The sequence below is a fragment of the Chelon labrosus genome (genome assembly GCF_963514085.1).
Source record: "Chelon labrosus genome assembly, chromosome: 14".
Lineage (NCBI taxonomy): Eukaryota > Metazoa > Chordata > Actinopteri > Mugiliformes > Mugilidae > Chelon > Chelon labrosus.
Window position 1 is genome coordinate 2730072 of NC_140347.1, and position 25595 is coordinate 2755666.

Here is a 25595-nt window from a genome sequence, read left to right on the forward strand (position 1 = left end):
CACTGACCTGTTCAGAACAAGTAGTCATTTTCAACGTTATATCACACGATGATGACTGACTAAATAAATAAATTAGCACCAAATAAATTAAAGTGTATTGCATATTATTAATATATCACCCCCATTCCCACAACCATCCAACCCGGCCGCCTTTTGGGGGTTGGTGCGACGACGGGGGGGGGGGGGGGGGGGGATGTCACTCTTGCCTGTCTTCAAAACTTGAGAGCCCTGGATTTAAAATGTTATGGAATATAACATTAAGGTTTCTGGATTCTGTCCATGTGAAACAGGAGAGCTAACTCCTCTCATCTGTTCTTTTTAGTTCCTGAGATGTTTTTTAAATTCAAGACTAATTAGATTAGAAAAAGAGAGTGGGAAATTCCACAGAATTATAAGTCTGTCTTTTTGGTTCAGTTGACATCCTCATCGTTCAGAGAGGCCCATTTGCATGGGTCTGTTCAGTTTCAGGGACTAGCACCTTTACACCTTTACCTAAGGTGTAAAGACTGATCGATAAGGAAGGTTCTTAAGCACAGGACAACCTCTTAAATTTACTTTGGGGGGCGGGGGCACAGGATGTGTCTTTAGACATGGTTGTTTAAGAAATGAGAAGCTACTCATTGCATCAGTTGGGGTTAAATAACTTGTTGTCAGCTGAAAGATAATCACCCATGCAGTAATTATCCAATAGGAGGCTCCTACCTGTTTGATTAGTTAAATCCAGGTGGAGACTTTTTATTTTTGTACAGACTGTATTTTCTAGATGGTTCCAGAGTGATAGTTGCTGCTCTGTCTCTTTGGTCATGAAACTAAAATTATTTAAAGACAACGATACATTTATAGATAATGTGTTTACATTGAGTTCATTGATCATAATTGGCTGTTTTTGCTGCTACTTGACGTTTGCAGGTGTACAGATCATTAAGAACCTCTGAGTTACAGTCCCCCATGTGTTTTATTGGTGAATAAAAGATGAAGTGATTATAACCTGTAACATTAAACTAAGCAGGGAGTGTCAGAACCTGTGTGACAACTTAGATAAAACATAGCTCCATTTTACCAACTGTCAACACATCCATCCTGTGTTGGATGCTGTGACCCCCATGGTTTACTATAGGTATTGTGTTATTTTACTGTGCTTTGTTAATTGTTAAGTAAATAACATTGACCGTCTTGTGACAATTCAGTGTTCGGCTGGGAAACTTTTGGACCTGGCATTCATTGGTGTGGATGTTATTTAGAGATACAGCACCCATCTAGATCAGACCAGGCACCCCCACCCCATAGCAATGACACTCCTTGATGGCAGCAGCCATCCACAGCAGGATCCAGCCTGACACAGGCACACAACCAAAAAAGCTTTAGGAACAACTAAAAAAACAACAAAACAAAACAACAACAACAAAAAAAAAAATCCTGAAGAACAGCATAAGGTGTTGGCTTTCCTCCAAATTCACTAGATCCCAAACTGATCAAGTATTTGTGGGATGCAGGCCTGAGCCCCTCACCCCTTCATCTTGCCAGCTCATTAGGTACACAAGTGAATACGTGATCATTGTGGAGGATGGAGTTTGTGGTGCTTGATTGAATTAAACACTTAAATGTTTCTGTTTGCATGTTCTCCCTGTGTCTGCGTAGGTTCTCTCCAGGTACTCCAGCTTCCTCCCACCATCCAAAAACATGCTCATTAGCTTAATTGGTGATTCTAAATTGGCCGTAGGTGTGTATGTGAGTGTGAATGGTTGTCTGTCTTTGTGTTAGCCCTGCGATGGACTGGCGACCTGTCCAGGGTGTACCCCTGCCACTCGCCCGATGACAACTGGGATAGGCTCCAGCAGACCCCCGCGACCCTTAACAGGAATTAGCGGGTACAGAAGATGAATGAATGAATGACAAAGGTGCATTATTAAGTATTTCAATTTATTTTGAAATAGCTCATGGTGAGATAGGGAGTACCAATCGAGAAAGAAGGTCTTTCACTAGTCAAAGGTTTGTGAGTGATGGGTCAGACAGGAAGAGACAGTGAGTGTGAAAAAATAAAAGAATGGATGGGAACTAGTAGTGTAAAACCCGGATCTTTTGAGGGATGCGGATCATTCTGAGTCACTCGCTAATATGAGCCGGGTTGTGCGAGTCACTCGACCCACTTGACCCAAAAAGGCCAGATTGCGAAAGAAAAAGTTTCCAGAACATTCACTCGAGACATAATAAAGCATAGTAAACACCTAAGAACGGATTATTACAGTTACCTGTTATTCCCATTTATCAGTTCATTGTGATCATGTAAACGTGGCCACTGAAAATCATATCAAGTACCAATGAGATGAACGGGATTCCCGTTATCAGCTCATTGGTCACAGAGTAGGAGACGTCTGGGAATAAGTTTATCGTAAATGTTAATATAAAGCATCCTGTTATTCATTAATTCCATTGACATTTTACACACTATTTTGGATTCTCACTGTAATACGGGACAAAGTGTGTCCCGTTTCAGCTCAATACAGTACGTGTACTTTTGTTTCTAAATACGGGACTATTACGTTTTTCAAAAAGGTTGGCAACCCTTGTGTTGCATAACCTAAACTAACATCAACTTAACAATGTGGCAGAGCCAACTATACAGTAACCTGACTACGAAAATTATAAAAACAACTCAAAACATACACAACATCAAATCAAAGTTAGAGTTCTATGCTTAGCTTAGCTTGAGTAGGCCCAGGTCATATTACCAGTTTTGAGGGAAAAGTCGCTCTCTGGTGTGTTACTCTTTTACTCTTTTCGCTGGCAGTTCTTGGAGGAAGGGCCAAGCTGAGAAAAGTTGGAATTCCTGTGCTGAAAGGCAGTCTTTGCTGTGTGGTTCTGATGGCGGACATTGGAGGGAAACTGGCCACTCCTTTTAGATCCTTTAAAGTAGCTTGTTAGCAGCTCAGTGCTAACTAGTTGTACGGTTCCTGTTGTTTGAGGGTTAGCCTGCCAAACTTGTGCAGATTCCTCAACAGGCTGTCACTGCTGTGAGGAGAGGCCTGGAGTAGCTGCTCTGGGTAGCAGGCTATAGGAGGCAGCCAGCTGGAGCTGAGCAGCTGGAGGACCCGAGCGTAGAAGATGAGAGAGTTGAAGTGGAAAAGGAAAAGAACAAAGGCTAGACAGAGCCTTTATAAGACCTGATGACCTCAGAGGTCACATGCCACAGTCGGCCAGTGATAACTGCTGGATCTGGTTTCAAACTTCGAGGATTGTGGGACTAGGGTTACGGTGCTTTCCTTTGTCTCCAAGACATAGAAGCCATGCGGTCAAAACTTGGTTATGCGTGGTGAGCCGTCATTGCTCACCACCAGGTTCAGGTCCCAACAAAACTTAAACAGAAAACAACTAAAAACTTCTGCATCAAGGACCCCCGCATTAAACAACTAATTTTGATCGACGATGTGTTGAAATTATTATTAACTGTTAACTGCGTAACTAAAAAGGCTACTTACTACTTTTGGATCTTGGCAGAAAGAGAAGATGCTGACTGCAGAGTTTCTCTTGAGAACTTTGGAGAATTTGACAAGCGAGGAGTTTAAGAAATTCAAGTGGTACCTGCAGCAGTTGAATCAAGACTTCCCTGCAATCCCAGTATGTCGACTGGAAAAGGCTGACAGGATGGACACTGTGGATCAGATGGTGAAGACGTACTGTGTCCAAACTATGCAAGTGGCAAAAAAGGTTTTAAGGATGATAAATAGGAATGATCTTTTAGAAGAATTATCAGAAATTGCTCCAAAACCTACAGGTAAGTGAACAGTTATAAACTGGACAGAACCAAGATCCGAGATTCATGTCATAAACAAAAACATCTCTCTACAAATACAGACACATAGACTATGTTTCACCTTGGATTGTAGGACTTCATAAGAAATATACTGGTCCTGCTGATTTCAAAAAAACAATTTTGTGAGACCCTTCCCACATAGCAAAGACATGTGGGCCAGATCTGGCTTGAAGCCGGCACAGGTGGCGTTCACTCGGCACTGGCATACGGCATGTGAGCCGGACATGGCCCAGATGCGGCAAAGGCGGCACTGTCTTGACTCCGGCAGACAGATGTGGGCCACTTGTGGAGTGCCGAATTCGGCCCACATACCAGCTTAGACCTCTGGACCACATATGTGAGGCCGGACTCATGCCACCCTTTAAGTTATTTTTCGATATTTTTGAGTGAGTTGTTGTTTAACATCACAGATTTAATAAAAATAAATAAGTAAATTAAATATTATTATGATATATTATCGATGTCAATCAATGTCAACTATCACAATATGGTTCTTGTCGAAACAGGACAGATATCTCAGTTGATCTGAAAATTTAAAGTTAAACTTTGAAACAGCGGCCTTTCAACGGTCAGCCAGCTATCCACTTTTTAAATTCATCAGCCACTCAACGGAAGTAACGTAACCGTCCAGGTGACTGACGCGACCGACGTCACTGTGGACGGAGCTGATGGCTGCTCGTGCACTCCGGTGAGACGGACAACAAAGACGTGGTGAGTGAAATACATCAGTTTTATGTTTACGATAACATTTGTTTTTGAGACAATGCGCTAGCCGTTGGTATACAAAGACAATGTCTGTCTAGAGTCTAGCCTGAATGTTAACAAGGGGCGCTAACGTTTAGCTGTGTGGCTAACGGTTAGCTATGTGGCTAACGTTTAGCTGTGTGGCTAACGTTTAGCTGTGTGGCTAACGGTTAGCTGTGTGGCTAACGGTTAGCTATGTGGCTAACGTTTAGCTGTGTGGCTAACGTTTAGCTGTGTGGCTAACGGTTAGCTATGTGGCTAACGCGTGGTTAGCGTTAGCTAACGATTACCGTTAGCCTAAAATGCGGCTCAGGAAAGGATGGACTGCACTGTTTTGCTGTTAAACTATCATATTCGTTTTGAATAAATTGTATAGACGAACTTAACACAGCAGATGTTTTGCCGAAGGGGTCGTTTTCTTTTCTTTTTTTTTTCACGTTTTTTCCGGCTAGTTAAACATTAGTGCTACTACCATAGCTTCTGCTAGCTGACCGTTGGCGTGTTTTTTCCGCTGGCAATTGCAGATATATCGTGCTTCAATAAAAAAAATAGCGTTTAAAAGGGCAACTGTGGACTTGTAGAGTTTTATTTATGTATGTGTTATGTGTTTTTATTTTATTTTTTGAGAAGACGCTTCACAACTCATCCGAGTAGCTTCTTCAGTTCTAGGGGACTGGTGGGAAGTCTGAGGTTTAGGAACTTATACTGAAACTATTGTTTGTAAACAACCATAAAACGGGTCGGTTTGAATGTTGTGTTTACAAACCTACAGACTCTATCTTCAAGAATCTTAGAGTTATTTTTATTGATTACATACTGCTACTGACTACTCACAGTTTGTGTAACACTGTAAGTCCTTGTTTTGTACATAAATTAAACCAAGCAGATGTAGGGAGAACATTTATCTGAATATTGTCATCACTATCAGTTTTAATATAATTACTGTAGCCATATTATCTAATGATACATAAATGTTAATTTCCAATCATTTGTGCTTTGTGTGTATGTTTCAGCTGCTGTTGGCGTAACTGACTAACATCTGGGGCCACAGACCAGGAAATAGACTGGACCATCAAAAGATGTTTACATCTCTCTCCAGGTAGAGATGGTGGCAGACTGAAGAGGATGAAGAGAAAGCAGGAAATGGACAGCACCATATCTTAAACTCGTGCTGAGAGTGGGGAGAATCCAGTTTTCTCTCTACTGCCATCAGGTTGCGTTTCCGATGCCTGAGGACAAAGACTGAAAGGCTGAAGAACAGTTTCTATCCACATGCCATCCGCCTGCTCAACTCTGAACCTTAACCAGACTTATACCACTGCACTTTACTCACATAGCTGCTCAATACCGTAAATGTGTGTGTGTGTGTATATATACAAACTACCCCCCCCCCCCCCCCCCCCTAAGTTTACACTTGAGTTTTACCATCTATATTTTATTCTGTATTACAGTCTATATTTTATTCTATTTTTATCGGTGTACATTTACACTTGTATTGTTTACCTTGTGTGTTAAGGAATTTACAATTACTACTGTTTTACTGTAGTACTCATTTTTTTTTTACTACTGGCTGCAGGTACAAGAATACATTTCACTGTGCATTGTACTATATATAACTGTGTATGTGACAAATACAATCTTAAACCTTTATGGACATGTCTAGAATCATAAATGTACAGTTTTTAAATTTGTTAAATGTTTGTTAAATGTACTGTGTTGACATGACTAAAAAAAATAAACATTTGCTTATAATACTGTACTTGTTTTTATATATATATATGAATAAATATGGCACATAAATATAGTGGCTGAGTTAAGGCTGACATCAGGAACCACTTCTGAAAATAGTTTGGCCCACCTTAGGGCCACATTAGGGCCAGCTCTGGTTGAAGTGTGGCTGAGATGTGGGCCTTATCTGGCACACATGTTGGATGCCGGATGTGGCCCACATAAGGGCCGGAATTCTTTCAGGCATGTGGGCCGAGTGTAAGTGGGAGGTGTGGCCCAGAGGTGGGCCACACCAGTTTTGCTATGTGGGTTTTAATTGTTACTGTGACAACATGAATGTAATTGAATACACTAATATGTCACACACTTTATCTTTGTTTTATTCATTCAGAAAACCTCGCTGATTGTCAAAACAAAATCAAATCTAATTTGCGAGAAAGGTTCCAGTGTGTGTTTGAGGGGATTGCTAAAGCAGGAAACTCAACCCTTCTGAATGAGATCTACACAGAGCTCTACATCACAGAGGGAGGGACTGTAGAGGTCAATGATGAACATGAGGTCAGACAGATTGAAACAGCATCCAGGAAACCAGACAGACCAGAAACAAGCATCAGACAAGAAGACCTCTTTAAAGCCTCACCTGGAAGACATGGACCAATCATAAGAGTGATGACAAGGGGAGTGGCTGGCATTGGGAAAACAGTCTTAACACAGAAGTTCACTCTGGACTGGGCTGAAGACAAAGCCAACCAGGACATCCACTTCATATTTCCATTGACTTTCAGAGAGCTGAATGTGGTGAAAGAGAGAAAGTTCAGCTTGGTGGAACTTGTTCATCACTTCTTTACTGAAACCAAAGAAGCAGGAATCTGCAGCTTTGAAGAGTTCCAGGTTGTGTTCATCTTTGACGGTCTGGATGAGTGTCAACTTCCTCTGGACTTCCACAACACTGAGATCCTGACTGATGTTACAGAGTCCACCTCAGTGGATGTGCTGCTGACAAACCTCATCAGGGGGAAACTGCTTCCCTCTGCTCGCTTCTGGATAACCACACGACCTGCAGCAGCTAATCAGATCCCTCCTGAGTGTGTTGACATGGTGACAGAGGTCAGAGGGTTCACTGACCCCCAGAAGGAGGAGTACTTCAGGAAGAGATTCAGAGATGAGGAGCAGGCCAGCAGGATCATCTCCCACATCAAGACATCACGAAGCCTCCACATCATGTGTCACATCCCAGTCTTCTGCTGGATCACTGCTACAGTTCTGGAGGATGTGTTGAAAACCAGAGAGAGAGGAGAGCTGCCCAAGACCCTGACTGAGATGTACATCCACTTCCTGGTGGTTCAGGCCAATGTAAAGAAGGTCAAGTATGATGGAGGAGCTGAGACAGATCCACACTGGAGTCCAGAGAGCAGGACGATGATTGAGTGTCTGGGAAAACTGGCTTTTGATCAGCTGCAGAAAGGAAACCTGATCTTCTATGAATCAGACCTGACAGAGTGTGGCATCGATATCAGAGCAGCCTCAGTGTACTCAGGAGTGTTCACACAGATCTTTAAAGAGGAGAGAGGACTGTACCAGGACAAGGTGTTCTGCTTCGTCCATCTGAGCGTTCAGGAGTTTCTGGCTGCTCTTCATGTCCATCTGACCTTCATCAACTCTGATGTCAACCTGATGGAAGATCAACAAACAACGTCCTGGTTCTTCAAAGTCTTTAGAACCAAACCTAAACTAACAGGTCTCCATCAGAGTGCTGTGGACAAGGCCTTACAGAGTCTAAATGGACACCTGGACTTGTTCCTCCGCTTCCTCCTGGGTCTTTCACTGCAGACCAATCAGACTCTCCTACGAAGCCTGCTGACACAGACAGGAAGTAGCTCACAGATGAATCAGGAAACAGTCCAGTACATCAAGAAGAAGATCAGTGAAAATCTGTCTGCAGAGAGAAGCATCAATCTGTTCCACTGTCTGAATGAACTGAATGATGGTTCTCTAGTGGAGGAGATCCAACAGTCCCTGAGATTAGGAAGACTTTCCACAGATGAACTGTCTCCTGCTCAGTGGTCAGCTCTGGTCTTCATCTTACTGTCATCAGAAGAAGATCTGGACGTGTTTGACCTGAAGAAATACTCTGCTTCAGAGGAGGCTCTTCTGAGGCTGTTGCCAGTGGCCAAAGCCTCCAACAAAGCTCTGTAGGTGGATTTAGGAACTATTTGAAACATGATTCATTTAGTAAATGACAAATAAAACATTTTATGTTGATTCTTCTTCAGGCTGAGCAGTTGTAACCTCTCAGAGAGAAGCTGTGAAGCTCTGTCCCCAGTTCTCAGCTCCCAGTCCTCCAGTCTGAGAGAGCTGGACCTGAGTAACAACAACCTGCAGGATTCAGGAGTGAAGCTGCTGTCTGCTGGACTGGAGAGTCCTCACTGTAAACTGTAAACTCTCAGGTCAGGATACAGCTGGTTGTTGATCATTTAAATCCTGATGTAGGTTCATGTTGGTGCAGAAGTTCAACATCTGGAGGATTTTCCTTCTTCTTCTTGAGTTTCTGATATTTTTCTATCTCCAGTCTGTCAGGTTGTCTGATCACAGAGGAAGGCTGTTCTTCTCTGGCCTCAGCTCTGAGCTCCAACCCCTCCCATCTGAGAGAACTGGACCTGAGCTACAACCATCCAGGAGACAAGGGAGTGAAACTGCTGTCTGCTGGACTGAAGGATTCACTCTGGAGACTGGATACTCTCAGGTATGGACAGACAACAGGAGCTCACACAGTGTAGTGTAATTTTATAGAAACTCATTCTGACTGTGTTTCTTCCTCCAGGATGGACCATGGTGGAGAGCAGTGGTTAAAACCTGGTCTGAGGAAGTGTAAGTTTGACAGATGATGACAAAACATCAAAGTGTCAGTTTGTTTAAATCCAAAGCTTACAGTTGTGGTATTTATTCATTCAAACATCACTGACAAGAGAATCCTGACAAAAATCATCATCATTAAACTTTCTATTAGAATCAGAATCAGCTTTAATGACCAAGTATGTGCAAGAATAACTTTGCTCTCTTGTACAGAAACAACTTAAATAAGTGAAATAAAAATAAAATAAAATAAAATGAAATAAATCTCAATCTGTACAAATAAAATATAGGATAAGAGCAGATATATACACCAAACCAGGGTTTTATACAGTGACTATATACAACAGTGCAGAGTTATTGTTTAATGTTCATGTGGATGAACTCACTCGCAATTGCGAGAGGAGGGTTTGATAGGGGTCTCTTCCTGAAGTCCACTGTCATCTCCACAGTTCTGAGCGGGTTTTATGGTGGTGTCATCTGCAAACTTCAGGAGTTTCACAGAAGGGTCCGTTGAGGTGCAATCATTAGTGTAAAGGGACAAGAGCAGTGGGGAAAGAACGCATCCCTGGGGGGCGCCAGTGCTGAGGGACCGGGTGCTGGATGTGAAGTTACCCAGTTTCACCTGCTGCCTCCTGTCAGTCAGGAAACTGGTAAGCCACTGACAGGTGGAGGGGGGCACAATGAGCAGGGACAGTAGAGAGCACAGTACCGAGGCGTCCATATGCGGGGCCATCTTGGATCAGTGAGTAAAGAAAGAATAAATCCATCAGATGTGTCAGATGATAAACTGCAGCTGTGTTGTGTCTTTTTCTCTCCATCAGATTTCTGTCAACTTGAAGTGGACATAAACTCAGTCAACAGATACCTCAAACTGTCTGACAACAACAGGAAGGTGACATTTGTGAAGGAGGAGCAGCCAGATTTGACTGTCCTCAGTTGCTGTGTGGAAATGTTCTGACTGGTCGCTGTTACTGGGAGGTTGAGTGGAGAGGAGAGGTTGATATATCAGTGAGTTACAGAGGAATCAGAAGGAGAAGATTCATGGATGACAGCAGGTTTGGATGGAATGATCAGTCCTGGAGTCTGTTCTGTTCTGATAATGATGGTTACTCTGTCTGGCAGAATAACAGAGAAACATTCATCTCCTCCTCCTCTGTCTCTAACAGAGTATCAGTGTATGTGGACTGTCCTGCTGGAACTCTGTCCTTCTACAGAGTCTCCTCTGACAAACTGATCCACCTCTACACCTTCAACACCACATTCACTCAACCTCTCTATCCTGGATTTGGGTTTAGATCAGGGGTTTGGATATACGACTCCTCATTGTCTCTGTGTTCTCTGTAGGAAGGAGAGTCTTTGAAGTAACAGCAGCTTCAACCCTGAGCTTTAAATGTTGATGGTGGATGATGTTTCTCTTTGGTTTACAGTTGAATCACTGATTGTGATTTGATGTCAGAATATGTTTGGTCTTAGAAGTAGTGAAATGATCTCCTAACCACTGAACTCCTGGAAAAACTGGACTGACTCTGATGATCACTTCTATCTGGATAATCCTGGACACATGGAGATCAAACTGAGAGGTCTCATGTCTAAAATGGGTCTACACGTATCCTGAAGTACAAACAGTATTACTCGATATTTTCCATTTGCTGAAGTAGAAGTTTTCCTATTAAAATCTTATTCTACTCTGTGACCACACTGCTATCTAATCAGGCTTGATGATTTTACCTTGTGTAACTGTATTAATGTATTTCTCCATAATCAGTGATGTTTAATGTTTTCATATATCAGGAAAAGCATACTGACAAAAACATAGTCGTGCAGTGATGTATTTTAAAGAGTGTTAATCTGTAAACCAGATACTTTTGTTTCATAGTTAATAACAAACATGGAGTAGATGACTATTGCAAATCATAAATTAGTGACAACGTTGATCAGCAGATCCAGACTCTTGTTGGAGCCTGGTACCTGCTGAGTTCTGGCTCGACTCACTAGAAGGTACATGGGCTAAACTTTAATACATTTGATGGTGAGAGGTGATGTTCCTACAACGTTCTTTATTCTTTGACTTTTAAATCATGTGGCCTGCTCTTCATCACCAAATAAAGTGAACCGTCTCTATATTAGTGTCTGTTGGGATCTGAACCTGGTGGTGAGCTATGGAAGCTCACCATGCATAATCAAGTTAACCACATGGCTGTCTTTGTCTTGGAGACAAAGGGAAGCCCTGGAAACCCCAAGTCCCACTACCCTTCAGGTGTGAAAACTTACCAAGCAGCTCACTGGCTGACAGTGGCATGTGACCTCTGAGGTCATCAGGTCATATAAAATGTGCTGTTTTGCCAGTGTTCTCTCTTATTCTCTGATCCTCTTACCCTCTTCAACTCCACACCTCCACGTGGAGAACCCCAGCTGCTTGGCTGCAGCTGGGTGCCAGGCCTGTTCTCCTTACTGCAGCGAAGCGAGATCCTGCTGAGGAATCTACACCAGGTCTTTTAGCCAACAAACAGAAGGTTTGCAGGCTAAACTCCCAAACAACAGGAGCCACACGGCTAGTTAGCAACGAGCTGCTAACAAGCCACTTCAAAGGACTTCAAGGAGCGGCCAGTTTCCCTCCAACATCTGCCATCAGGAAAACACAGCAAGGACTACAACTTTTCCCAGTTTGGCCTTCCATCAGGAACTGCCAGCTAAAGGAGCAACACACCAGAAATTGACTTTTCACCAAATCTGGTAGTATGACCTGGGCCTAGTTAAGCTAAGCAAAGCATAGAACTTAAACTTTGATTGAATGTGATATTTGTGTTTATTGAGTTGTTTATAGTATAGTGGTTTGATGTTAGTTTAGATTATGCAACACATAGACTCAGGGTCTTGCATGCTTAACTAACCCCTCTTCCTCTAACCTGGCACCTCATAAAACCCTTATCACATTCCACATATCTACTGGCCAGCACATGGTCTGAGTGTCCCCACTCAGCAGCCATTGTTTCCTTTGTGTTCAAGACCTCAAGGCCCAGCGGCCATCTTGACACGCCCACAACCGGCGGCCATCTTGGCACGCCCACAACCGGCGGCCATCTTGGTACGCTCACACACAACCAGCGGCCATTTTGGCTCACACACAACCAGCGGCCATTTTGGCTCACACACACACACACACACACATGTATTGAGTACACTGTAGTTAGATTGTATGTTTGCTTTTATTCTTGTTAATAAATGTCTTTTAAACATACCTGTCTGTTTAATATTGCACAAAAGTGAATATTGCCAACCTCTACACTGCCAAGAACTCCAAATTCCTTCAACTGTAACTAGTTGTTAACGTGGTAATTTTGGTTATAGTTATTAAGTTAATTGTTAATCCGAACTCCAAATTGACAATTTAGTATAATTTATGAGACTGTTTTGATTAATTGGCTATCTTTTCCCTTCCTAGAAGGGTGGTGCCCCGAGGTGATCTAGTAATTCAGATCCAATTATTTAATAATAAATAATTATTTTTGATAATTATTAATTATTCATGATAGCCAAACCCCAATACTGAGTGCCTTAGTACCAGGCCCAACATGTCTTACCTCCTTTATCCAGTAGTTTGTAGACAAGAGTGTAGAAATAAAATATCTTCATTTATTACCAGGTTGTGCTGTTGTTCATTCATTCAAGGCTGAAAACTGAGGTCGATGTATCTACAGTTTACTACTTGTGATAATTAAACTGATTAATTATATTAACTTAATGTCAGAGGCAAACCTGAAAGCTGTCCCAGAATTCTAACCAGTTTAAATGTGAATACTCAAGTACAGATCCACTGCAGTTCCTCCCACTCATCACAAAAGTCTAAATAGCAAACTAAAGACTTAAGCCGAAATTATGCTTCCGCGTTGACACAGCGCGAGGGGCCGTACGGACCTATTACGTCCTTGCGGACCCCCGTGCGTCCTACGCAAGGGCCAGACGTGCACCTCCCAAAAATCCTCGACTCGCGTCGAGGCGACGCAACAGCGACGCAACAGCGACGCAGCAGCAATGCAGCGGCATTGGCTGTGATTGGTCCGCTAACTACATCCGCTGGAGACCGCTTTTCCGGTTTCCACTCATAAACATCATTGTCTCCTTTGTCGTGCCCTAATTTGCAATAGAAGTATTTCTTCCTCTGCTTGAATAATTTGGAGCTCCAACGCCAGTCTCTCTGTCTCGGTGTCCATCGTTCACTGTGAGTACGACAAAAGCCGGAAGGTAAATAACTATACGAGGCGAGATACGTCACAAGAGTCTCGGTCGGTCGGTCACAAAAAATCATAGCGCCCTCTACCGGTGTGGCATTGAATTGCATTTCGACACGTAAACCCCACGCAGAACCATCACGGTCTCACGACTGCGTCCAAGCAACTGCGTGGCCATTGCGTGACCATTGCATGATCACTACGCGGAAGCATAATCAAAGCTTTACAGTCGCATATATTTTTGCCCAAACATCTTCATAAAACCATGTCAACACAGTGAAGAACATCCTGAAGGCACAACATGATATGAAAGTTAAAAAGTGAGACAATAACAAAAAACAAGAATTTTACTTCAGTTATCAAGATAACAAGGAACAAAATACAAAATACAGTTATATAAATGATTGTATGATTCTTAAACACTGAACAAATATTTTGATTCATAAACGTGACATAACCAACTGTTACTGTTAGATTTACTTATGATTTACTTCATGACTTATTTACTTACATTGCAACAAAACAAGCTACTACCAGAATCTTTTTACATTTTCACAAAAGCCATTTAATATTTACATATTATTTCTCATAAATATTCTTTAATTTCTTTTGAATAATACTGAAGTATTAGTTCTTGGTTCCAGCCAAAGTGAAGAAGATCTGAAAACGGAAGGAGTTCAGCGTTGTGGGTCCTATAATAATAAAAACTAACAACAAAATGGAAAGTCTCCTTCCAGTTCTAGTTGTAGTCTTTACACAAGTAACCCGAGCTCTGAACTCTTTAATTAAGTCTCACTGTTGCCGTCTGTACCTGAACTGTACTGGATATGATACTGTTACAGCTTTTTGCATCCCCACATGGTTTCTAATTCCAGAGTGTTTGGGTGGTGCATCGACTTCACTTGTATTAACTGGAAGTTGTGGCTCAAAACCATGTCAGGAAAGGTCTGAAGAGAGACACTACTGGAGATAACTGTGATCATTTTCTTGCTTTCTGGAGCTCATGGATATAAAAACCTTTTTATCATTTTTTAACTTGAGTAGCTGGTCTCCACTATGATTTGGTCCATGATTCTGGTTATAACAGTTATATTAGAGAACAGCAGATAAACAACAGTGTCTTGTTATTCTTCCTGTTTACTTAATAGTAGTTAGTGTACACCTTTTTTAACCAATCAGGATCAAGAATTCTGAAAATAAAACTATTCATATATTCTCCATAACACCTTTAATTAACTTAGTGAAAGACAGATGATCTCAAATAAAATGTAACACTTGTACAGTTTGTCATCTTTTTTAAGATGAACAAACACTTTGTGGTAAAGTCATGTTTGTGTCTGGCAGCTGACTGAGCTCTTTATTAGTTTCACTTCTTGTCAGGTTTAACTTTTCAGAATTCTTCCTCATTTTACTTCATGTTTGTCTCAAAGAAGGTTTCATCCTAACAGCTCTTTTTACTTTTATCAGGTTGTAAAGAATCAGTCATTTATCCTCTGGAGGTGAAGCTGTCCATCTAAAAGCTGCTTTTAATCTACTTTTTCTATCAAGACAGAAATGATCATCTAGCAAAGTAAGTTTTCATCTAATTAAATATAAAATCTGTTTAGATTCTAGTTTGAGCTTTTTAGTTTTCATTCTCTTGACTCGACAGTGATTTATTTTCTGTTTTGTTTCGTGGACTGTAACACACAGAAGAGTTTTCTCTCTATAATCTTAATCTTCAACTTCATAGTAAATAAGAATTATTTAGTCAAGAACTGGCATGGTGATAATATGCATCAGTAAGTGATGACGAGCGCAGAATTGTTTGTGTATCAGTCACTTCCTTCATGAGCTTTTCCCAATTAAGTATGATCCGTATATCTAAATAACAACCAGACAGCAAAACAGTATAAAAAAAATATGTGAATAAAAACTAAAAAGGACGGCACATTAAAAGACAAATGACATTATAGAATAAAACAACTATCACTGCTTAGATGCTTTGTTTCAGTTCCCTACATGGATCATGTGATTACAGCTGGTTTCTCTGGTTGTGTGATCATCACATGCTAAAGCTAACTGGACACTTCCTGTCAGTGAACTGTTCACTGAATTAGAAGGGCTAAACACTCTCTGCAGCAGTGGCGTCATTAGGAAGCCCCCTGTTGTTTTATTAATTTAATTTTGTAATTTTTATTATTATTTATTTTTTAGTTTTTTTACAAAAAAATGCCGACAAATTCAATATGAAGCGGCCAGCATATCGGTTTAAATAAATAATCATATAAGCTGTCATTAAGGACTTAAATGTGTTCATATATCTGTCAGTTTCCCTTTACTTCGTAGTGTATGGTAGAGAGAGCCCCTTTGGTACCTTGTTATCAATCCATTCCACTTGTTCAGAACGTTCACATTACTGGAAATCCATTCCCCGTTTTCCCTGTGACCTTGCTTGCAGCTCGATACCCGCCGTTACACCGTTAGGAGAAGAACATGAATGGATGATTGGATGCGCAAATGGATATAAGAAAGTTTTTCAGGAAAGAAATTCATCACTGCTGGTAGTAACAGTTAGTTAGCTTCAGCCCCCACCTAACAGCAGAAAGTCCCATGTAATTAATGAAATGCTCCATGTTTGACAAATAAAAACCTGGCTTACACACTACAGACAATCTCTGCGCACATCTTACCTTTGTTGTTTTGGCTCAAAAGTTACATTCCAGCTATAATAGAATACTGCTACTTAGCTAGATATTGAAGGTCCCGGTTGTTTCTAGAGTTCAGTGTGCACTCTCTTTACCATATCTTTGGGGTGAGTCTCAACAGTGATAGACTGATTTACCACCCTTAAAAACAGACGGCATTCTTTGATGCTTCCACCAAGTAACTTGCAATTGTAGCCATTTTTTATCTTGTTAATGCTGTAAACATTCTGCTTCTGTGCAAACCTTTGTTTATTGTTGTACTGTATAAAAAACAGACTGATAATAAATACTAATGAAATAACTACTAATAATTAATAAATAATTTCTCAGTCTTTGATAGCTGTTTTGCTCACATCCTGTGCATCTCCTTGGGGCTAAGCCCCCCGTCCTTAAAACCTAGTGATGCCTCTGCTCTGCAGCAGCTGTAAATTACAAGACATCATTTGAAAGCCAAGTCTTAGAAATGAGTAACCAGAACTCTAAAAAAGTAAAAACATTTAAGCTAAAGTTATTTAAAAAAGCCTGAGTGTTCTGTGTATTATTTCCTCAGAGTAATGAGAACTCATGTGTCCAGTGATGTGAATGTTGTTGTAATGACTGAACAGGTTGTTGTTTAAATAAAGGTGGAACTCTGCTATGAATGAAGGAGTGAACACGAGTCAAATCAGCTCCTCTCTGACCCGTCACCTTACCGCAGTGGAGGAGTTTGAGCGCCCTAAGGATCCTAGGGGCTATGCTATGCAGGGCTTTTTGGCCCTGGTAGGGTCTCCCAAGGCAGATTGGTCCTAGGTGAAGGGCCAGACAAAGAACAGACCCTTAATGCAGAACAACAATAGCATCACTACCATGTAGCACAACACTATGCTAGCATTTTCTCTTGTATGTTATCAGAAATTATGAAAAGACTAAAGAAGAATGACTCAGCAAAAAAGGACAAACTGCAGATAATGCCAGTCACAGGAGGATTACATAGATCCTGCTGAGTTCTGTTCCTCATGTCAGACTATTTTCACATGAAGCTGAAATAAAAATCCTTTGTCTTTTTAAACACAATCTACACGCCTTTTCCAAAGAGATGAAAAACGTTGTAAACTTCATGAAAGACGTCAACACTGCGTTAAACAGGAGAAGTTGGATCCTAAATCACCTTAAATGAAATGAACACTAAGAGCCAGAAAACAGCTTTGGGGATTCCAAGATGACACTGGAGATACTAGAGTTCTCCTTGAGATAAAATACACCTGTGTCTAGACTACATGTGATTAATGATTCACTGAGAACTTTTCAATTAGGAACATGCCAGACTGTTAAAATGTTATGTCATGTGATTGTAGGATCCAGGTGTGTCCATGGAGAGATACAGTCAACCTGTTGACTTGAAACATGGACAGCAGTCAGCTGATCCAAGGTAAGAAACCAAAACTGAGGGCACATAAAGTATTCAACTCATTTTAGCAGCAGCATATATACAAACAGAGAAATATATTTGTTGCATTACATTTGATTGTGATATTTGCTGCTTATCTGACTGGGTCCAAAATGCTGAACCTGGTCCAAAACCTACTTAAACTGTGCCGTGGACTTTTGAGAGAGATGGTGTTTATATGTCATCCACATGTCTGAGCCAGATGTTTTTCCTTTTAAGGAACACAATGCTTTACTTCCCTCAATGTAGAGACTGGTCACAACAGTCGACACTGGAGAACACGTAACACAGCCATACTGTTATCTGTACAAACCTTCATTACATCTGAGGAACGTGGTAGTTAGGCAGAGTCAAGCAGGACACATCTCTGATTTCCTAAAGCTTTCAATATTATTTATTGCATATTATGTGTTAGCTGAATACAGTTGTGTGTAAATGAAGATCAACCAGTCCAAAGATCCACCTGCTGAATTCAAATATGAACAGGTAGTCTGCAGATCCAGGCTAAGAAAAAGAGCCCTGATCCAACAAACACAGGGTTTAGCATCAAACACCAGATCCATATGGAGAGACAACTCAGTTGTGAAGAGTTGTGCAAACCATCTGCTGTTACTGGTTGTTTTGATTTGTTAATGACACAACTGAAACTTTCATGAATGAAATAATGTGTTTTTAATATGTCTCCCAAATCCATCTGAAACACCTGCAGGATGTGACTGACTGTGAACATCTTTTAATGACTGTCAGGAACTACTTTGAACCTCAGGATGTTTTGTGAATCTGGTTCTAGTTTAGTTAATGTTTATATAGTTATTACCATCTAGTGGACAGATGTAGAACTACATCATCTCATATGGATCATGTCAGTCAGGTAAGAGAGAGAAACAAGGAAACAGTTCCCTCTGACTGCAGGGAACCTCCCACTGGTTAAACTGGTTTTAACGTCACTCTGATGTGTTTACAGACTCTGAAGTTATGAGGATGTGACGACGTCCTCAGATCAAATCCAGGACTGATGAGAGAGAATGAGCAGCTTCTTCTGAACACATGAAGGTGGAAAGTGTCTGAAAGTCGACCTGAAGTGAGTTCAACAGGTGAGAATCCTACCAGAGAAATCTGGAAATGTCTCAGCTGGTCCAGATACTGCAACATCTTTTCTAGCTGGTTCCAGAGCGATAGTTGCTGCTCTGTCTATATTATATTATATTATATTATATTATATTATATTATATTATATTATATTATATTATATTCATGTTACCTTTATAGAGTGGTTATTTTATATCTATACATATATCTTTATATCTTTTTTTAAGGTGAGAGATAAATGTCTTTTTAATTCTTCTATATGTCCAGAATATTTAGAGAACTGACAATAAAAATCTTTGTTTAAATCAAACCAAGACAACACATAAAATGATCTAAAGATAAAGAAACATTTATAAACACTCTGATTATATTCAGTTCATCTCACTTTTTTACTGAACAGTGAAAGATGTTTCTTCATGATTGACTGTTTTTAAATATCTACTTGACGTTTGCAGGTGTACAGATCATTAAGAACCTCTGAGTTAAAGAACAGTCACTCGTGTGTTTTACTGGTGGATAAAAGATGAAGTGATTATAACCTGTAACCATTAAACTATGCAGGGAGTGTCAGAACTAGTCAGACAGCTTAGAGAAAACAAAGCTGCATTTTACCAACTGTCAACACATCCATCATACCAACACTGAGTTTAGAGAGTCTGAGAGCTAGTCAGTATGAATTTAAAAACACATTTAGATGTCTTTGTTTGTCTGTCTCCATTATTAAATCAACAAAACACGTATTGCTCTTCACTATATAACAAAGCAGAAAGATGACAATACAACATTTATACATAGTTTGCGCAAATACTTTTATTTACTTTTGAAGTTTTGAGTTTCAGTCCAAAATAATAAAACAGGAAACAGAAATCGCTTGCAGATTTGAAAAATGCCCTGGTTGTATTTCATTATTTTTTTTTAAATTTTGGAATGTGTGAAAAAGAAAATATTTTGATTGTAACATGTCTGAGATGTTTTACAAAACTTTTGGATGAAACATATTTTTGAGATTATAACAGTCAGAGGTCATTGTAGAAAGAACTTTGACTTTTATTAATTTAGAACCGTTTAGAAGAGCAATTACTTCCAAATAAAGTTTAAAGAAAATAATTCCCAGGAATTCATTCTTTGTATTAGATTCTACATAAGACTCCATGTGATTACTGTTTCACTCTGAACTGATTAGAAGGAACATGTCACTGTTAAAATGTTATGTCTTGTGAAGATCTAACAGCAGAAATAAGACTCTCCTGTATCAGCTGTGTCCATGGAGAGAGACCAGTCTAAGAGTCAACCTGCTGACTTCAAACATGGACAGAAGTCAGCTGATCCAGGGTAAGAAAAGAAAAAATACATTTCTCTGACAAAGATAGGACTTTGCATTTCAACATTTAACATTCCATTAAGGAACCTAGAAATAATTTAATCAGAAAGTATGATGATTGTGTTTTAACAGGATTTCTCAGCAAAGACCAGATCCCTCTGGAGTCACATCTGTGTCCATGAAGAGTAACTGGTCTATGGATCTACCTAATGACTTCAAAGATGAACAGCAGTCTACTGATCCAGGGTCAGAATTAGCACAGATCTGTTAATCATTATTCAGTTCTGTTCATTAGACTGTCATGTTTTAGTCCAGAGTTTATCTGTCATTTAGTTTCCTCTTTTAAAACACCACATTCAGTAATCAGAGCAGTGTTTGTTGTTCTCATCTTGTGTTTGTGGCATCAATAAAATGATGATCATCACCAAAGTGTGTTTGTTAAAGAAGTTAGTTTGAATCAAATATGTTTCTCCACAGACTTCAGCAGCAGATCTCAGTGGTTTCCAGTGATCATCATCACAAAGACCTGGACTCCATATTCATGGTGAGTAAATGTTCAATCACAGCTACTACTGCTAACCTCAACAACCACAAACTAGCATTCTGGTTGGAGAAGTCTTCATGTTGAATGCTGTCAACAAGCAGCCTTTCAGATCAACATGATTGTGTTCTGATCATTTAAGTTGGATTATTATTCTGTTCCAGCTGCTGGAGGAGAACATCATCAGTTTTATGAAGAACGAGCTGAAGAAGATCCAGAAGGTTCTGAGTCCAGATTACCCAGAATGCTTAGAGAGTCAGAGGGAGGATGAGGAGGTGTTGGAGGGTGAGGATGAAGAGCAGAGGAGGAGCAGCAGAGATTTATTTGTGAAGATCACAGTGAACTTCCTGAGGAGAATGAAGCAGGAGGAGCTGGCTGACTGTCTGCAGAGCAGTAAGAGGATTTAACAGCTTTATCTTGATGGAAAGAGGAAATGGAGGAAACATGGGAGAAGTTTATATTTCTAGACTCTGATGTTCAGGGCCGCCCCTGGCCAAACTGGGGCCCTAAGCAGAAATGTCTTTTGGGGCCCCCCCACCAGACACGCGCACACACACGCGCACACACACACACGTGTAAAGAAATGACGAGCACAAAATGCCATTTAGGTTTACAACCTTCATTTGGGGTAACAAAACAAAGAATTTTCAACTATGTACATGTATTTACAAGCATTTACAAGTTAACCCGTCTGCATTTTTTTGAAGCAAAGTCATCAATGAGGTCATCGTATGACAGCTGCTGTGCCAGTTCAGAGTTTATGCTTATCACAGACTCTTTATGGTACTCACGGTTGCCAGATTGGGCGGTTTTTCCACAAAATTGGGCTACTTGGTTTATGTCCGGCGGGGGAGTGTGACAGGTTTCCATAGGTGGCAACTTCGTGGTTTGGGCTGTTTTTATTGGATTGGGAGGACCAGCGGAGCGCTCGCGCTGGTCTCTCCGCCGCCGGAGCGCTGCGCGTCCTTTGCGCATTTTTAGAAAATGCGTCATCTTGTGCGACATGGGGCCCCCCATGGATCGCGGGGCCCCACGCGCTGCGCGTGTTCTGCGTATAGGGCGGGGCGGCTCTGCTGATGTTAATATGATGAAAACATCTGAATCACATCTATGAATTCTTCTGGACTGAAAACAGTCACATGTGAATGTTATTAAAATGAATGAGTTCACTGATTCATTACATTTCTTGTTCATTCAGGAACTCCTGCTGCAGAGTGTGGACGTAAAGTTAAATCTACTCTCAAGGAGAAGTTCCAGTGTGTGTTTGAGGGGATTGCTAAAGCAGGAAACTCAACCCTTCTGAATGAGATCTACACAGAGCTCTACATCACAGAGGGAGGGACTGCAGAGGTCAATGATGAACATGAGGTCAGACAGATTGAAACAGCATCCAGGAAACCACACAGACCAGAAACAAGCATCAGACAAGAAGACCTCTTTAAAGCCTCACCTGGAAGACATGGACCAATTAGAAGAGTGATGACAAAGGGAGTGGCTGGCATCGGGAAAACAGTCTTAACACAGAAGTTCACTCTGGACTGGGCTGAAGACAAAGCCAACCAGGACATCCTCTTCATATTTCCATTGACTTTCAGAGAGCTGAATGTGGTGAAAGAGAGAAAGTTCAGCTTGGTGGAACTTGTTCATCACTTCTTTACTGAAACCAAAGAAGCAGGAATCTGCAGCTTTGAAGAGTTCCAGGTTGTGTTCATCTTTGACGGTCTGGATGAGTGTCGACTTCCTCTGGACTTCCACAACACTGAGATCCTGACTGATGTTACAGAGTCCACCTCAGTGGATGTGCTGCTGACAAACCTCATCAGGGGGAAACTGCTTTCCTCTGCTCGCCTCTGGATAACCACACGACCTGCAGCAGCCAATCAGATCCCTCCTGAGTGTGTTGACATGGTGACAGAGGTCAGAGGGTTCACTGACCCCCAGAAGGAGGAATACTTCAGGAAGAGATTCAGAGATGAGGAGCAGGCCAGCAGGATTATCTCCCACATCAAGACATCACGAAGCCTCCACATCATGTGTCACATCCCAGTCTTCTGCTGGATCACTGCTACAGTTCTGGAGGATGTGTTGAAAACCAGAGAGGGAGGAGAGCTGCCCAAGACCCTGACTGAGATGTACATCCACTTCCTGGTGGTGCAGACCAAAGTGAAGAAGGTCAAGTATGATGGAGGAGCTGAGACAGATCCACACTGGAGTCCAGAGAGCAGGAAGATGATTGAGTCTCTGGGAAAACTGGCTTTTGATCAGCTGCAGAAAGGAAACTTGATTTTCTATGAATCAGACCTGACAGAGTGTGGCATCGATATCAGAGCAGCCTCAGTGTACTCAGGAGTGTTCACACAGATCTTTAAAGAGGAGAGAGGACTGTACCAGGACAAGGTGTTCTGCTTCGTCCATCTGAGCGTTCAGGAGTTTCTGGCTGCTCTTCATGTCCATCTGACCTTCATCAACTCTGATGTCAACCTGATGAAAGAACTACAAACTACATCTCTGTTGTCTAACGTCTTCAGAATGAAACCTAAACTGACACGTCTCCATCAGAGTGCTGTGGACAAGGCCTTACAGAGTCCAAATGGACACCTGGACTTGTTCCTCCGCTTCCTTCTGGGTCTTTCACTGGAGACCAGTCAGACTCTCCTACGAGGCCTGCTGACACAGACAGGAATTAGCTCACAGACCAATCAAAAAACAGTCCAGTACATCAAGAAGAAGTTCAGTGAGAATCTGTCTGCAGAGAGAAGCATCAATCTGTTCCACTGTCTGAATGAACTGAAAGATGGTTCTCTAGTGGAGGAGATCCAACAGTCCCTGAGATCAGGAAGTCTCTCCACAGATGAACTGTCTCCTGCTCAGTGGTCAGCTCTGGTCTTCATCTTACTGTCATCAGAAGAAGATCTGGACGTGTTTGACCTGAAGAAATACTCTGCTTCAGAGGAGGCTCTTCGGAGGCTGCTGCCAGTGGTCAAAGCCTCCAACAAAGCTCTGTAGGTGGATTTAGGAACGATTTGAAACATGATTCATTTAGTAAATGACAAATAAAACATTTTATGTTGATTCTTCTTCAGGCTGAGCAGTTGTAACCTCTCAGAGAGAAGCTGTGAAGCTCTGTCCTCAGTTCTCAGCTCGCAGTCCTCCAGTCTGAGAGAGCTGGACCTGAGTAACAACAACCTGTGGGATTCAGGAGTGAAGCTGCTGTCTGCTGGACTGGAGAGTCCTCACTGTAAACTGGAAACTCTCAAGTTGGTATTAAGCTACTGGTTCATGAATCTGATTTCAAATGTTGGTTGTTTGGATGACATTAACACATAAAACATTCTAGAGATCTAGTATGAAGTTATTGTAGATCTGAAGCAGAAAGAACTGAGGGTTGGAGACTGTTCCAGATATTATTCTACCAGGTGATTCGGGTTAGCTAGCATAGATACTATTTCGCTGAAGGAGAACTGTTGAAAGATCAGATGAAGCCAGAACAGTGACTGTTTACAGGCTGCAAAGGTCTAAACACTGCACACATCTGAGGACGATGAACGCACCATGATTGATGTCAGGTTGGTTAGTACAACGTGTGGTTCTTTCTTGAAAACACTCACATAAAATCATTGAAATTAATGTGGAAAGAGGGATATTGATAGAAACAATTACAATACTGAGACAGATTCTGTTTGTTGATCAGAAATCAAAGTTAAAGACTTAAGTCTGGTTGAAACCTGCTTCCAAGTTTTCTTAAATTATACATAACTTGATACAAAATGTGTTTAATAGAAGAAAAACTGAATAAAATCAGCAATTGTGTGATCAGTTTCTCACTTACTTATCAGGTTGGTTGCTTTAGCATCTTAGAGAACGTTTCCACTGTTCTTCTGTGGATTCTGTCTGTCTCAGTGTCTTCTGACTCTTCATGTTATCCAGACTGACTCCAGGACTCCTAGTTTTTGTTGTTGCTGAAGATACTTCTTTATGACTCTGAATGTTTAGGCTCTCTTTCTTGCTGTGTACCTTTCATGTTTCAGGCTGAGCAGTTGTAACCTCTCAGAGAGAAGCTGTAAAGCTCTGTCCTCAGTTCTCAGCTCCCAGTCCTCCAGTCTGAGAGAGCTGGACCTGAGTAACAACAACCTGCAGGATTCAGGAGTAAAGCTGCTGTCTGCTGGACTGGAGAGTCATCAATGTAAACTGGAAACTCTCAGGTCAGGATACAACTGCTTGTTGATCAGTTAAATCCTGATTTAGGTTCTGTTGGTACCAGGGGTCGTGTTAACCGAATATTTTCAGTCATTGTCCGTTTTTTTTGAGTGCCTTAGTTAGCTGGTACGTTTTGTTTCTCTGCCGAGTGAGATGAAAGGTGTTTGAATGGTGCAGTTTATTGATTGTATATCAATCAAATGTGGTAGGACTCAACTGAGCCGGTTATATAGAAGTCTAGATTCATGATTCTTGAGTCGTCTTCGATGGCCAGTTATATGTTATATATATATTTTTTTTTTTCACCGCTACTGACTATTAATTAAAAATGAATGAAAATTAAATGCTATTCAATATGTCATTATTATAATTTAAAAAAAATAAAATAAAGTGACGGGTAAAAATAGATTATGATGGGATTTTTATGACCCTATCAGTCAAAATGACAGACAACGAAAAAGTCTAGCGCAACCTCTGGTTGGTACAGAAGTTCAGCATCTAGAGGATTTTCTTTCTTCTTCTTGAGTTTCTGATATTTTTCTATCTCCAGTCTGTCAGGTTGTCTGATCACAGAGGAAGGCTGTTCTTCTCTGGCCTCAGCTCTGAGCTCCAACCCCTCCCATCTGAGAGAGCTGGACCTGAGCTATAACCATCCAGGAGACAAGGGAGTGAAGCTGCTGTCTGCTGGACTGGAGGATCCACTCCGGAGACTGGACACTCTCAGGTATGGACAGACAACAGGAATTCTATACTGATGAGTTTCAGTCTGTTTCTGTGTCTCACTGATAAACTGATGAACTCTGCTTCATGTTGAACAGCAGTTAGGACTCATGTTGGATAGAAAATCATTCTGACTGTGTTTCTTCCTCCAGGATGGACCATGGTGGAGAGCAGTGGTTAAAACCTGGTCTGAGGAAGTGTAAGTTTGACTAATGATGATAAAACACCAAAGTGTCAGTTTGTCTTTAA

General features: G+C 41.2%; 1 protein-coding gene and 1 long non-coding RNA gene across 3 annotated transcripts in view; both read left to right on the forward strand.

Moving 5' to 3' along the window:
• LOC311498923 (protein NLRC3-like) overlaps nucleotides 1-25595 on the forward strand; it is a gene marked incomplete at its 5' end in the record, with an annotated part of 100357 nt that overhangs the window by 50504 nt on the left and 24258 nt on the right. The window contains 6 exons of one of the 2 annotated variants that reach the window (XM_084559710.1): nucleotides 20786-20822; nucleotides 21628-23431; nucleotides 23513-23686; nucleotides 24458-24631; nucleotides 25177-25350; nucleotides 25499-25545. In XM_084559710.1, the coding sequence (XP_084415836.1) occupies nucleotides 20786-20822; nucleotides 21628-23431; nucleotides 23513-23686; nucleotides 24458-24631; nucleotides 25177-25350; nucleotides 25499-25545 (2410 nt within the window). Of the gene's footprint in view, nucleotides 1-8556; nucleotides 8719-8852; nucleotides 9027-20785; nucleotides 20823-21627; nucleotides 23432-23512; nucleotides 23687-24457; nucleotides 24632-25176; nucleotides 25351-25498; nucleotides 25546-25595 lie in introns of those variants that run through there. The other variant, XM_084559708.1, reaches the window with a different exon arrangement.
• LOC311498948 lies at nucleotides 18237-20134 on the forward strand. Its single transcript, XR_014699438.1, has 3 exons — nucleotides 18237-18572; nucleotides 19790-19899; nucleotides 20021-20134. It is a non-coding gene; the product is annotated as an uncharacterized lncRNA (long non-coding RNA).